At 40.5% G+C, this 14,381-nt stretch overlaps 1 protein-coding gene across 1 annotated transcript; it reads right to left on the bottom strand.

Annotated features, from left to right (window-relative positions):
- Nucleotides 1-1,419: 1,419 nt before the first annotated feature.
- On the bottom strand, nt 1,420-14,140 carry LOC125376032 (cell wall protein IFF6-like). Its single transcript, XM_048387290.1, has 12 exons — nt 12,797-14,140; nt 11,717-11,859; nt 11,361-11,523; nt 11,199-11,257; nt 9,980-10,133; nt 7,055-7,236; nt 6,709-6,823; nt 6,201-6,399; nt 5,079-5,169; nt 4,378-4,604; nt 3,839-3,968; nt 1,420-3,372 (listed from the first exon to the last, which is right to left on the bottom strand). The coding sequence occupies exons 1-12, from the start codon at nt 12,912-12,914 to the stop codon at nt 2,491-2,493; spliced, it is 2,463 nt and encodes an 820-aa protein (XP_048243247.1). The 5' UTR covers nt 12,915-14,140; the 3' UTR covers nt 1,420-2,490.
- Between the last annotated feature and the right edge of the window lie 241 nt (nt 14,141-14,381).

Here is a 14,381-nt window from a genome sequence, read left to right on the forward strand (position 1 = left end):
ATCGGATATTTACTCGAATAATTAAAGTAAAAAAATAGCATATTAGTGATCAAGGGTATCAAATCACTACTGATGATTCTGAAACGTCGCTGATAAGCCTAGAATCGTTTAGAATGTTTTGGAAAATACGCATACATGAACGCCGAAGTGTACGTTAATCCGTCATATTGGATTGTGTTTACAAAATGCCGGTTATGAGACGATCAGGTATATTATAAACTCATCCCTGAATCCTCATACATTATAGAAACAAATGACAAATTTGGCGTGGAAACGAACGCTATGCACGGAAAACTGTACTTGTTGAAATGTAAACAAAGCAAATTTCAGATTTTACACTGTGTAGCATTTGTGGAGGTACTTTCGTCTAGTTGTTGCATATAATGGCTCCATCACGCGTTTGAGAATATTCATGGGAATAGTATCGTTGCACTAATTATGGAATTTACAAATATATACATTACAATGATGTGGTAAATACAACAGAAACCGTAAAAGTTTCCGTCGTGTGTGACGCCATGACTGACGCTAAATCACGCACAACGACGACGGTAGTTATCTGCATTTCTGACTAATTCTCTTTGTTACATTGTAAAACATTGTAAACAAATAACAGTACGCAGATTGTCAGAATGCTTCTGATTACTTACATGACACTTTTATGTATATACGATCCCTCAATGAACGAAAATCTTCCTCTGGAAAACCCGCGTACTGTTGCCAGTGAACAGGCCATTTTGTAAAGTCGGTCCCCGGTTGTGATGTCATACGGAAGTAAACACTTTTGTACATATTTGGTAATATCTTTGAGGTGTGAACTATTAACTCGGCATCCAGCGTGTTCTTTGCTTTTGTCTAGTTTGCACTATTATCATCATCGCCTTAATAATCCACAGATATGACGGAAACCTTTTTGTGTAGGGTCACATTATTTATGAGTAGTAAGCAGCACATGGCATGACGTCACTTTGACAGTGATGTTATGTATTAATGCGCTACACCGATCACGAGAATAGACAAAATGCATCGATTCGATGCTAAAAAGGTGCAATTGTAGGCCCAATTAAGGGTGTGTAAGAAACAGATTACTGCACTCGTGCCTGTCAGATACCATTGATCTTACAACTCGTTGTTACAAAGCGTATATAACTCGCTTTCGCGCGTTAGATACGTTTTGAAACAACTCGTTGTAAGATCAATGGTGTCTGACAGACACTCGTGTCGTTATCTCTATCTATCACCAAATACGCCGATTATTCTTGCACCCCAAAGTCTATTCTTATCAGGGTCACCCTACTGACCCACGCATGGTGGGCCACTTTTGTAGGAATTTCCATGTATGGTACATTTTATTGAACAGACTTGGTATGAAAGTCAAAGTTGATGAATAAAATGATTTAAACTTTTCCAAGCATTTAGCATTCTTGATATGACCAATAAAATGTCTCTTTAATACCCAATGGGGACACCAGTAGACACTCAGCAGGGAGTGGAGAACCAGCTGCGGCCAACTGATGATACAATCGTTAGACGCATCTGGGATGAACAAACATTTACAAATCACTAACCAATCATGGGTACCGAAATAGAAATGTTTTACTAAAACCGGAATGTTTCCAGAAATCGAAGTCATATAGCGGAAATAATAATGCTTCGTGGGAAATACAGAAAACAACTGCACCGATGTTCTTACCTCTATGGGTAATACCTGTTCATTATAATGCCTGTCCCTCTTATTCTTCCTTGGCATATTCGATCAATAGGCATAGCCACATCATAATTAACACTGCCCCACCCATATATTCAAGGCAAGGGACAAGTACGCAAAAAATTGCATATTAGGTCAATATATTGATATATAATATAATGCACAGTGTTATCTGTGCGATAACCAACCTGATAAACGTAGTATCGCGATTTGATAGATATGCAAATGAGGACACCCAGGATGAACTGCGTTAAATACATTGATAAAAGGCCAATTTGCTAAAGAACTAACATTTCCAAAGGGTTAAGATAAGGTAAGTGGGAGAGTGCTTATTTCAACAAACATAGCTACAGATATTTTGTCACCATATAACGAATGTGTTCACTCAGGCTTTGCTTTCATGCGCGGCGTTTCATGCTATACTTTTGTTAGCGGAATTAAACTTCCAATATATTATTAAAACGACATCATGTGATACAGAGACTGTTGCTCAGGTCTGTTTCCGCACATATGTCATATATTGGGAATATAAATATGTATTCTGCTCTCGCATAGTATCGATTTTTTTTTAAATAGCTAAATATAAAATGATATCTACTTTACGGAAAACACTCAGAAAATAATATCCTGATGTGTTTTCCTGATCAGAGAATTGCTACAAAACATGATAAATGAAATAGTCTATTCTGACAAATTTGTAGTTGTCGATCCTCATCTCGCTTTTGATTCGTGTAATTGATTACTGATAACAAAATATTAAATATTTACTCGTGAAGCAATGTTCAATCACTGCTTGTAGAACTACTATCATCAGTGCCTGTAGAATTGTCAACATCAATGCCTGTAGAGTTGTCAACATCAATGCCTGTAGAGTTGTCAACATCAGTGCCTGAAGAATTGTCAACATCAGTGCTTGTAGAATTGTCAACATCATTGCCTGTAGAATTGTCAACATCAGTGCCTGTAGAATTGCCAACATCAATACCTGTAGAATTGCCAACATCAATGCCTGTAGAATTGTCAACATCAGTGCCTGAAGAATGGTCAATATGAATGCCTGTAGAATTATCAACATAAGTGCTTGTAGAATTGCCAACATCAATGCCTGTAGAGTTGTCAACATCAGTTCCTGTAGAGTTGTCAACAGTAAAGCCTGTATAATTATCAACACCAGTGTCTTCAGAATTAAGAACTTCAATGCCTGTAGTCTGGTAGTCAACTCTAGTGTTTTCCAACATAGGCTCTTGGATTATGACGACAGTGACGTCTTCTTCACGTGGTAGATCCTCGTTTCCATGACGCTGAGACACTGCGGATGTCTTGTTCTCAGCTTCTGGACTGACCCTATCCCCTGCATCCGTAGCTTTGGCGTTAGTGTAAGTGTTACTGTTACCGTTGCAGTTACTCGTAGTAACACGACCCTCGTTGTGAGGTTCAGTATGTTCAACTAAAAGATGAGATGGAACTACACGATCGGCAGTTGCAGTGGTACTGTAACTGGCATCTTGTCTTCCTCCATGGGACGGTTCATCCTTTTTGAATACAAATCTAAGTTTGTCAATCTTGTTTTGATTCCTTCGCCGTAGTATGAACAGTAGAAGTACAGCCAAGACGATTATGACCACCAATCCACCTAACGTACCTCCGACTATACCACCGACACTCTAGTTAAGCGAGAAAAAATATACAAAATGAACTTGAACAAACAAACCATATCATATATTGGTGTGTCATCCAAATGGCTAAACAATGTGACAACCATATCATATATTGTTATATCAAATGCTCAAATCAACTCAAATTGTTAAATTTGAAACCTTCTGTCATATTTGATTTGTGTAATGAAACGTAGGATTATAAAATATCAGCTTATCTATTTCTAAATTACAATATATTTTTAGGAATATCTATCAGTGCGCATTATAATGAGTGCTTTATGAACATGTTAATAGCGAGTGAGTTAGTATTGTTTTACGCCGCTTTTAGCAATATTCCAGCAATATCACGGCGGGGGACACAATATCACACATTATACCCATCTGGGGAATCAAACCCGGGTCTTCGGCGCGACGAGCGAAGTTTAACCATTAGGCGACCCCACCGCCCCGTAATGTTAATAAGCGTCGGTACCTGAGACTCGCTTTTTGTACACCCATCGAACGATTTCTCGAGACCAGGAGAGAGATCGAACTTGCAAACCCCTGTGTTGCTGTCCCGGTCCACAACGATGATGTAGGGCATAGGGTTGCAGCAGTCGCTTCTGTTAGAGACAATTTGAAACGTTTAATGGCGTACGTTACGAAATGTTTACAGAAAACACGCTTCTTGATAGCATGTACATCTCTTACAGAAACCTTTAGGGATGGCTGACTTTCCAAAATGACATTTTCCTTAAGTTATTTGAAAGAGAAGTCAAATATATTTAACTGAGATGAGATGTCCTATATATGTAATCACTTTCAAAAACTATATTCTTAAAATACACCTAGAGGTTTGAGAGAGGTTGGCTTCTGTGTGACTAAGAACAACGTTTCCCATTGGTATTAACTGAAAGTAGTAGGTACTTAAATCAATATTAGCGAATTCGCGATATCAGCGCCCATAACTTCAACTCAACTTTTGGATAAAGTGGTCATGGCATTATATGGTTCCACACTGATCATACTTACGAGATTGTCGCCGTGGGCAGGGTTGTTGCTGCAGTTGGGTCGTACTGGAACGTTCCCCTACTGCCGTTCACAGACGCAGATGCTCTGTAGATCCCTGATCCGACATCCCTGACCGTGGCTGTTCCCGACCATTTGAAATCTTCGCAAGAACAGGGGTCGATTTTGTCAGCATCGCAAGATCCAGTTGTAGATATGATGGTGCATACTGGTGGAGTGTTATCAATAGCCTTCGAAAATAGAGTACGTTGAAGAGAACCTTTGACACATATATGTATTTCAGCTGTTTGCACTTACTAAATGAATGTTTTTGAACTTCAGAGTGTGAATTGCTTTTAACAACGCTTTAACATCATTGCAATAGTATCACAGGGTGTCCAGCCAAACATTTGAGCACTTGTTTCATGCGTATTAGAACCGATTTTCATTATCATCGGATCCTGGCAACAAGTAGGGGGGGGGGGGGGGGGGGGGGGGGGGGGGGGGGCATAACTACGCACGGCAACCTGTGGCACCTTTAACCACAGGGATGACATTCTTCCAGCCACGATCCGGGCTCATGAATTCTTTTGTATTAAGACAGCAGGCGACGGTTACGATTATTTAACTCATGGCGTATATTTGACAAATATGTTGATTATTATGCCTCATACATAAACCCAATATGAAGCTGTCCAGTCGTTATGTGTGAAATAAGGACCAACCTTAGTGACCTGGCGCTGGACAAGGTAGCGAGCCACGTCGTACTGTTCCAGTGTAGAGGACTGCGTGGTGGTGGCGAGAGCCACTAGTGTACTGTAACACAGCGATCCCTCCATGTTACTATGGTTTTATAGATTCACATGAAAAAGAATTAAAGTATTGCCAGAAACGAAAACCTGCGTGTTCCTCAATAATTTAGATGCTAAAATTGTCACATTCTTTAACTGGAAATATGTTTCTTGTCCAGTTAGAAAGATTTGGAAATAAACAATTTATGTATTAACATATGTTGTAAACAATAAATTCTGCCACAATTCCCTATACAGGTATTACGCCCATTTGTCGTGCCAGGGTCCGGCGATCCGAACAGTATATATTAAGTGTGTACCAGCGATGTGTGAGCCTGTGTTCAGTATTGTGTTTACATCAAGTCTACAGTGAATGTACTTCTTAAGAGAATTCGATGAAGAAATTGTGTGATGTGCTTTGCTGCATGGGTGTAGCTACTCGAATCTTATATTTTACAAAGTACCATTTGCATACACGGATCCAGAAGGGGGTCCAAGGGTGTCCACCGCATCTTTGTAGCATACAGAACATTTATACATTTATAGGTGATCCTATAAATATTAGCAACAAAACCATTTCGATAATATATGAACAATCCCAGCTATATCATAAGCATGTGTTTATGAATCACTATCAGTAAGTGATGATAACGGCACTTTGATTAACGATTTGGTGATATCATGTAAAAATATATTCACAATTACTGAATTCGAATGCCAAATCACATAATGCACCCCTCCTTTCCTAAAAGCTGCAACCGCGCTTTATTCACCAAATATTAGTCGCCAATGTTCAGTACCAGAAAACCAAACCATGTTTCATGACACGATATTTTAACAAAATTATAGGATTGTACAATGGAATTTTCAAACTTAAGTCATGTGACTCCCTTTGTGCCAAAATAGCAACCATAATAATATTACAAGTACATGTATGTCTACCTTCACGTATGTAACCTTGAACAACAGCACACAAACATATACCTCATCCGCTTTGAGGAACACGCTTCTCTGTCATCCGTCCCTAGCCGCACTATTGATAGAATTACTACTCACGTAGCCAGCTCACTGCTCCCCGGGTAGAGCCTGAGTGACCCAATGGCCGCCCGAGCCCCATGGATGGTGAAGTGTTGTGTTATCACCCCTGCTGACACTTGGCGATCAGTCTCAACCTCCACCGTGATAGAAGTTCCATCCTCGCTCTCCTTTGAAACTCGGAAGGGCACAGTTACTTGCCTGTTCATGTAAATACTTTCTGAAATAACAACACAGAACTCATGGTTCATTAAAATAATATGACGATGTACTGTTTGTGTAATCCAGAAGGATGCAGAACCTGATCTTATCTTCAACGAGTAAGGTCAGTGGGGCTATCTTTCATATTAGTATAACATCACGACAAATATTGGAATCTGTGATCCCTAGTTCGGAATTTAATCCAAAGTCACCCCATCGCTTCTACCCAATCACAACAGTTGTCACATGGACGGCAAGATAGCAACTTTGTTTTAACTATTTTAGATGCTTGTGCTTTCGTGTTGGAAAGTGCAAGTAGCATGTTTACCATTATGTGGAGAAAAAACATCAATATCCACTCCCACTGGGACGATCGTCATGGGCATAATTCGCTGAAAACGATGACCTGTCTTAGTTTGTCCCTCAAAGGTCACGGCGAAGGACTGAAATAAGATGTCGTGTTTGAGACAATCGTTTGACTAGCGAATGTTTCATATACAAGAAACAAGTGACGTTTACATTACTCTTGTGCAAAAGAAGGGGAACTCACGATGATGTATATTAAGCTGATGATCATCAAATACACGGTACATGCCTTGGCACGGTGAGCGTTGTTGACGTTTAACACACCTTTCTAACATAAAGACACCAATACAACAAAGTTAAACACTTGCCGACGGTGGAATGGTAACTGTTTTCCTGTACGTAAGTTGTCCGTCGAGGCGTTTAATCAAATCTTCTGAACTGAAGGTGAAGGTGGAGGTGGGTACAGTTGATGGAGCCTGTGTCAAGCTAGCAGATACGAGGTGGTCGACTTCACTCCCAACCACGGTGACGGCCATTAATGTGTTCGATCCTGTGCAAGGAGAAATACATTTGGTTGAAGCAATTCCTGCCAAACATTACACAACAAAATGTCAACACAGTAGCTGATTTATCCCGTCCAATGGTACAGTGGCATTTTTGTTGTATGATCATTTGTCGCGCAGCGCCATTTGTATATTGAAACTAAAAATATATACATATTTAGTTTCATTTCTATTTAATGTATCATCTTCTTTCGAATATCTTATTGACCAAAAACTGCGAGTCTGAAAAGAATGTGGCGCGTTTTGCTGTTCATTAACTGTACAGAGTGCCTTTGTGTTGGATACGTATAATCATGTATAGGTAGGTATCTGATTCTTATATTTTCATATACTGGACATATTAATAACACATGGAATTTATCTTCTTTGTAATAAATGCAGCAAGGACACATCAGTGTTAAAATATCACTATCTTTGGAATGTTAAGGGTATGTATACCGCATATGAACTAATCTTCATTAAACATCTGCGTAAACATATAGGTTGAATAGTTGTAAAAAACATCTCTGGTATCATTTCATCTTAGGCAGGGAATAGGCATGTAGCGATTTGGAACGTCTTATATCAGCTGACAACTTTCTGTTGCACATCTTTACATTGTTGCTTAAGTATTTCAGGAACATATTTTTTTCCAACATCCTGGAATAACCACGCATATGCAAGTCCATGGGGAAAGGAGTTTCCTTTACAGCTGCGGCCCAGATTATATCGCCAGGGTTATCAGGTCGTTCAAGTATGTAATAGCATCGTTTAGAGTATCTTGTATCTATAGTTGTCTAAGCAAACGCACCTGGTATATGAGGCATTTCTGCATTGATAGTTTTCATGCTTCTGCTTAAACAGACTTATTTGGTGACGGGTAGACTACGACAAAATAAATACGTAGAAATTCGTATGGATTTTCTCGATACTGTGGCGATATAAGGTTAACCGAAGTTCCGAGCCGTAGATCAATATTAAACTTAAACAGTGATTCAAAAGGTATATTTCTACATTTACTAATAAACTGCTGAGCTGAATACATCGCTTCATCTGCTTGTCTTGAAAACACTTCACATGCTTTTGTAAATAAGTGTAACCAATATATTTATGGTATGATACTACGTCAAGTGCTTCTGGGCCGAAGAACCAATTTTCATGTTTAAATATCTATCCACCTTTCTGAAAAAGAACTTTGTTGTGATAGTATTTAGAGATTCCCCTTGACTTAGCACACTATTGATATACACTATCTATCTTTTTCTGTAAATTTCATAAAAGAAATATTTGGAAATAATGGAACATCATCAGCAAATAGTAAAATCGATAATGACTGTACAGCTTCGTCAACAAAACTATCACTACAATCAGTGTTCACGATATCATTCGCAAGTTCATCAATGTACGATATGAAAAGAAGTGGTGGTAGTATACCTCCCTGTCTTACACCTGCATTTGTATTGAAAACATCAGTCATGCCATTTTTATTACATCTTACAGCTGCTTTTCGTTTTCCATATGTATTTCTTAGAAGTGTACTTTTCTTACCATCTATAAGATTATTTCGATCCACTATGTCAAATGCATTTTTGAAGTCAACAAATATTCAGTTAAATTGTCCACCCTTCTTTCTGATACCTTTATGTGTTAAGTAGATATGCTTTATATATAAAGTTGTCACCCACTGTCGTATTTACCCATGACACGATCTAGTGATCACTCTGCTCTTCGGCTCTTTCCGAGACCGCTTGGTAAAGTCCGGCGGTCGGCATTGTACAGTGTGAGAACATTCTGTGTTAGAGAATTAGTGGCCCGACTATTTAATTCTCTTGTGAGCTAATGGCACTCTCAAACCATGTATTGACTTGATGTATGTTATATCTTATATGGTTGCCACCTTGATCATGTATTGAAAATGTTATTGTAACTGAGTTTCAAACATTACGGTAATTTATATGTACATTCAGATATTTCAAATGTATTTATTATCATTTTTGCCTCATCAATAATTGTACATAGACTGTTGTATATCTTTAATGATACTGTTGGATAGCTTATGTTCAACGCTTCATTTTGATACTTACATTTTCAGTATAGATATAGTAGTTAGTTTACTATTCGTGTTTTCCCGTATTCCCCGGCGGTCCAGGAGAGATTGACCAGGCTGGCGTCCGCGCGCTGTATATTAAGACCTTTTTTTTGGATCTGGAGTCTTTAGTTTGCCAGCACCGTACCCATGCTCCTTAGTTTTACCAAAGTGAAAAAAACCATCTATGACCTGCATCACGTTAGGCATTCCTTCCACACAGCACTGACGCGCAGCGATATAATAATAAAAGCGACCAACCTGAAACGCCTTTCTATATTCATAAGACATGTCTGCCAAAGGCAGATACCGACTATATCATGAGTATGTGTTTATGAATCACTACAACATAGTGATGATACCAGGTGTTAGCGAAAACGTGAGCTTATTCTGCCCCACCGGTGACAACCATAACACACACACACACACACACACGCGCAAAGGCAAGTCAATTGTCCACCTGAAAAAAAATCACGGGAACGATGACATAAAAGTTGTAACCATCCGATCGGACGTCGGTTCTTAGGACATTTTCACAAGTGACCTATTCTGCCTCGGAATCCCAACGAGGATTTTACATGCGGAGACCTTTCTTCTGACGCCTCACAACCATCCGCACGCACGTGTATAGCGTATACCCCAGAAATATATGTGTGAGTATGTACCTGCAAGAGGACGCCTGTCGAAGGGATATACAAAATGTGTTGAGGGGTCCTTCATTGCAAACTGCGCAGATACACCAATGGAGCTCTCGCCGCTCACTTCAACTGAAACATGCCCTGCGGAGACATCCATAACCCAGGTTCCTGCCGCTGGGTTCTGTGGATATACAGGGGCATTCAAATCAGCTAAGTGTTTCAGTACGTAATGGTAGCATTTCTCTGTCTTGCAGAAAACAAAGGGAGCCTGAAATCCCAATTCTTGATGTCCAAGTAATGATATTATTAAGTTAAGTATGAGCATGGGTGTGATATTTCAGCAACAGTCTATTCTAAAGTTTCAGATTTAAATAAGCAATAGTTAACATTCTTATGAATATGTAGTCAACTAAAACAAAAACTACCCAATATTTTGAAGTGGAAATACAGTTATGCCCCCTTCACATATTTCTTACCACTACTTACGGATCGCACAAATTAACGGATCCTTACGATTTGGCCAATTTTAATACCGATTTAAGAGTTGTTACGAGTTATTACGAGCTATTTACGATTTATTACGGATTATTACGAGTTATTACGATGTATTTACGGCAAATGTCCACGATTTGGTACGGATAACTACGAGCAACTTACGGGCTTTTAACGAGCTTTTTACGATTGTTAGGGGTATATTACGGAATGTTACTATTCATCGAAGCTTTTACGTGTTAGTTACGACCTGTGTACGTGTTGTTACAAATAGTTACGAGTTAGTTACGAGTATTTACGAGTCCGTTTCGAAGGGCAGGAGACTTCTAGTTGACAACCTTCTTCTTTGGAGCCATGCTTGTAGATATTGTAGAGTAGATATGCAGAGATGTGACTTCTATGACCTTAATAACAACTGAAAAGGAAGTGTTCGATTTTGCAGCTTTTATACCTTTCCCCAAATCGTAAACAATACGTAAGAATACGTAAAGTATACGTATCTATTCGTAAAGTACTCGTAACTACACGCAAAGTGCTAGTAATAACTCGAAACAATCCGTAAAGCCATCGTAACACGACCCGAATGAAATCGTAAACAACACGTAAACACTCGTAATAATCCGTAAACAAATCGTTAACTAACCGTAACAAATCGTAAGTTGTCCGTCGCGGCGTTTAATCCCCGAAACCCTTCGGATTAACGTAATTACATCACCAACAGCAGACACTGATAATAATGGCAGAAGAAACATACCTGGACCTGCACCAGCTTTATCCCACTCTGGAGGTAGCTCGAGTCTCCGCTTGGGGAACCTGTAATGATATAGCAACCTAGTAGCGAACACCAACCGGAGTGCTGGGGCAAGTGATGGAAGCAATGAGAAAATTTGAGAGCGAGACCGAAAGCGAGCGTTACCTTGGGGAGATGTCAGTGTAACAGTTGGCTCCGACCAATATCTGTTTGATGTGACTTTAACTGTCAGTGCTGCGATGGTGTCGTCAACCTTAAACCTGACCGTGGAGGACGTTATCAGCTGTTCGTTACGATGTATGATAGCTCTTGATACTGCAGTCGACTCCTGAATACAACACAAGATTCCATTAGTGAGGCATCTCATGAACCCATACCAACGTCACCGCATCTGTTCACCTGTGTGCCTGCCGAGAGCGGCGAATACACATTGACTATTCCATTGAAATGGAATTCTCTTTTCAATATAATGACACCTGATTTATTCACTTAATACTATTTATTGGCATCTACAATTGTACCTCCAATAGCTTCAGGGCTGGAGGGTAGTAGGTTGTGGTGTCCCGACGAATTTCATAAAACCCGCCGCCAGTTGACCTAGCCAGACGGGGGAACATCACCCGGCCGGACGTCGCCCTCCTGAACCTGGTCAAGCGGGAGGTACCTGATGACGATACACATCAACATTTCGCTCAACATAACCAATCTTAGCTACATTTAACTGCGCAATGTAAGGACACCATGAAAGGTATTTAATATCTTCTTCAACTTTCACAGTTCAGAATTCTGCATTCTGATTGATCCCCTAGCGGTATGGAATCTACACTATCGCCACGAACCGAGCTATGTCTTTAGCCTGCCACTAGATACATGCAGTTTCAAATAGTGATGTCACTTATGATAGGTTTTGGGGACTAGATTACATATATAGTGAGCAAGTCTGACATATTTTGGATATATATATATATAAACCCGAACGACACTTACTACTATCGTAAAAGTTTCAATTTCACTAAAATCAGATCATAGTTCTCACAACCGCTAAACGGAAGCGAGAACAAAAATATGATTTTAATGAAATTAAACGATGCCACATCACTTATCACTTCCCCTACATAAAAGAGATACATGGAAATTCGTATAGACGCACTTACATGCACATAAACAGAACATAAGTGTCATCTGAAGCGAGGAACATAAACTGAATACAGTGTTACAGTTATCCGCAATATCGCAACACATCGTTACACCACCCTGGCAAACCACACTTGTGTTATCGTTCTCCACGATACCACAACAATATCGCAACACATCGTTACACCACCCTGGCATACCACACCAGTGTATTGTTAAGCCATCTGGACGGCATTGTTGACGTCATTCGAATCTCCCTGTGACGTAAGGTCTGAATAACGGCACACTAGAAGCGATGTGACAGCTAAAGATTGTTGACGTCAATCGACAGTTGTGGTTTTTATATTTTATGCATTAAAAGTAATGTGTATAAAGATTGAATATTCACTGTTGTAATGGCCATTTGCAGCTGCGCATACTGTTCCCATACAGAGCACAACGTTTTGCATATGAACACATATGTATACCTTTGATCAGTGCTCTGGTGTAGATTCGCTGACGGCAGGTATCACTGTAGGTGGCCCTCATGCCGCGGACAATCTGGGCCGCCCTCCTGGCAGTGTCCGTTTGGCGCAGTTGCGACATGCCATAGTTTGCTTCACAAAACAAGCTGTTTTACACAGTTACCATGATGGCTCAGCTTTGTACATGCTTTAACACTGTACACCCATATCAACAGACTGTGACACACCGTACACCCACACAACAGACTGTAACACACCGTACAACCATATGAACAGACTGTAACACACCGTACACCCACACAACAGACTGTAACACACCGTACACCCGTACAACAGACTGTAACACACCGTACACCCAGACAACAGACTGTAACACACGGTACACCCAAACAACAGACTGTGACACACCGTACACCCACACAGCAGAAAGTAACACACCATACACACATATGAACAGACTGTGACACACCGTACACCCACACAACAGATTGTAACACACGGTACACCCAAACAACAGACGGTGACTTACCGTACACCCACAAAACAGACGGTGACCCAACGTAAACTCACATAGCAGACTGTAACACACCGTACACCAACACAACAGACTGTAACACACCGTACACCCACACAACAGACTGTAACACATCGTACGACCATATGAACAGACTGTGACACATCGTACACCCACACAACAGACTGTAACACACCGTACACCCACACAACAGACTGTAACATACCGTACACTCACACAACTGACTGTGACACACCACACACTCATACAACAGACTGTAACACAACCTACACTCACACAACTTACTGTAACACACCGAACACTCACACAACAGAATGTGCAACACCGTTCAACCACACAACAGACTGTGACACACCGTACGCCCAGACAAATGACTGTGACACACCGTACACTCACACAACAGACTGTGACACACCGTACACCGAAACGACTGACTGTGTCACACCGTACACCCACACAACTAACTGTAACACACCGTACACTCAAACAACTGACTGTGACACATCGTACACTCACACAACAGACTGTAACACACCGTACACCCAAACAACTGACTGTATCACACAGTACACCCACACAACTGTCTGTGACACACAGTACATCCACACAACTGACTGTAACACACAGCACATCCGCACAACAGACTGTGACACACCGTACACCCACAAAACTGACTGTAACACATCGTACACCAACACAATTTACTGTGACACACCGTGCACCCAAACAACTGACTGAGACACACCGTACACTCACACAACAGACTGTAACGCACCGTACACCAACACAACAGACTGTAACACACCGTACACCAACAAACCGGACTGTGACACACCGTACACCCACATAACTGACTGTAACACACCGTACACCAACACAACAGACTGTAACACACCGTACACCCACAAAACAGACTGTAACACACCGTACACCCATGTGAACAGACTGTAACACACCGTACACTCACACAACAGACTGTAACACACCGTACACCCACACAACTGACTGTGACACACCGTACACCCAAACAACTGACTGTGACACACCGTACAC

Source organism: Haliotis rufescens, unplaced genomic scaffold (assembly GCF_023055435.1).
Source record: "Haliotis rufescens isolate VD_foot unplaced genomic scaffold, xgHalRufe1.0.p SCAF_7, whole genome shotgun sequence".
In the NCBI taxonomy this organism is placed as follows: domain Eukaryota; kingdom Metazoa; phylum Mollusca; class Gastropoda; order Lepetellida; family Haliotidae; genus Haliotis; species Haliotis rufescens.

Excerpts from the sequence above, each read along its gene's own strand:
- LOC125376032 (XM_048387290.1), bottom strand. The coding sequence starts at position 12,914 with ATGTCGCAACTGCGCCAAACGGACACTGCCAGGAGGGCGGCCCAGATT. Across the intron at positions 10,134-11,198 it reads TAAAGCTGGTGCAGGTCCAG|AACCCAGCGGCAGGAACCTG; the intron begins GTATGTTTCTTC and ends GTATATCCACAG. Across the intron at positions 5,170-6,200 it reads GGGAGCAGTGAGCTGGCTAC|TACACTAGTGGCTCTCGCCA; the intron begins GTGAGTAGTAAT and ends GCTGTGTTACAG.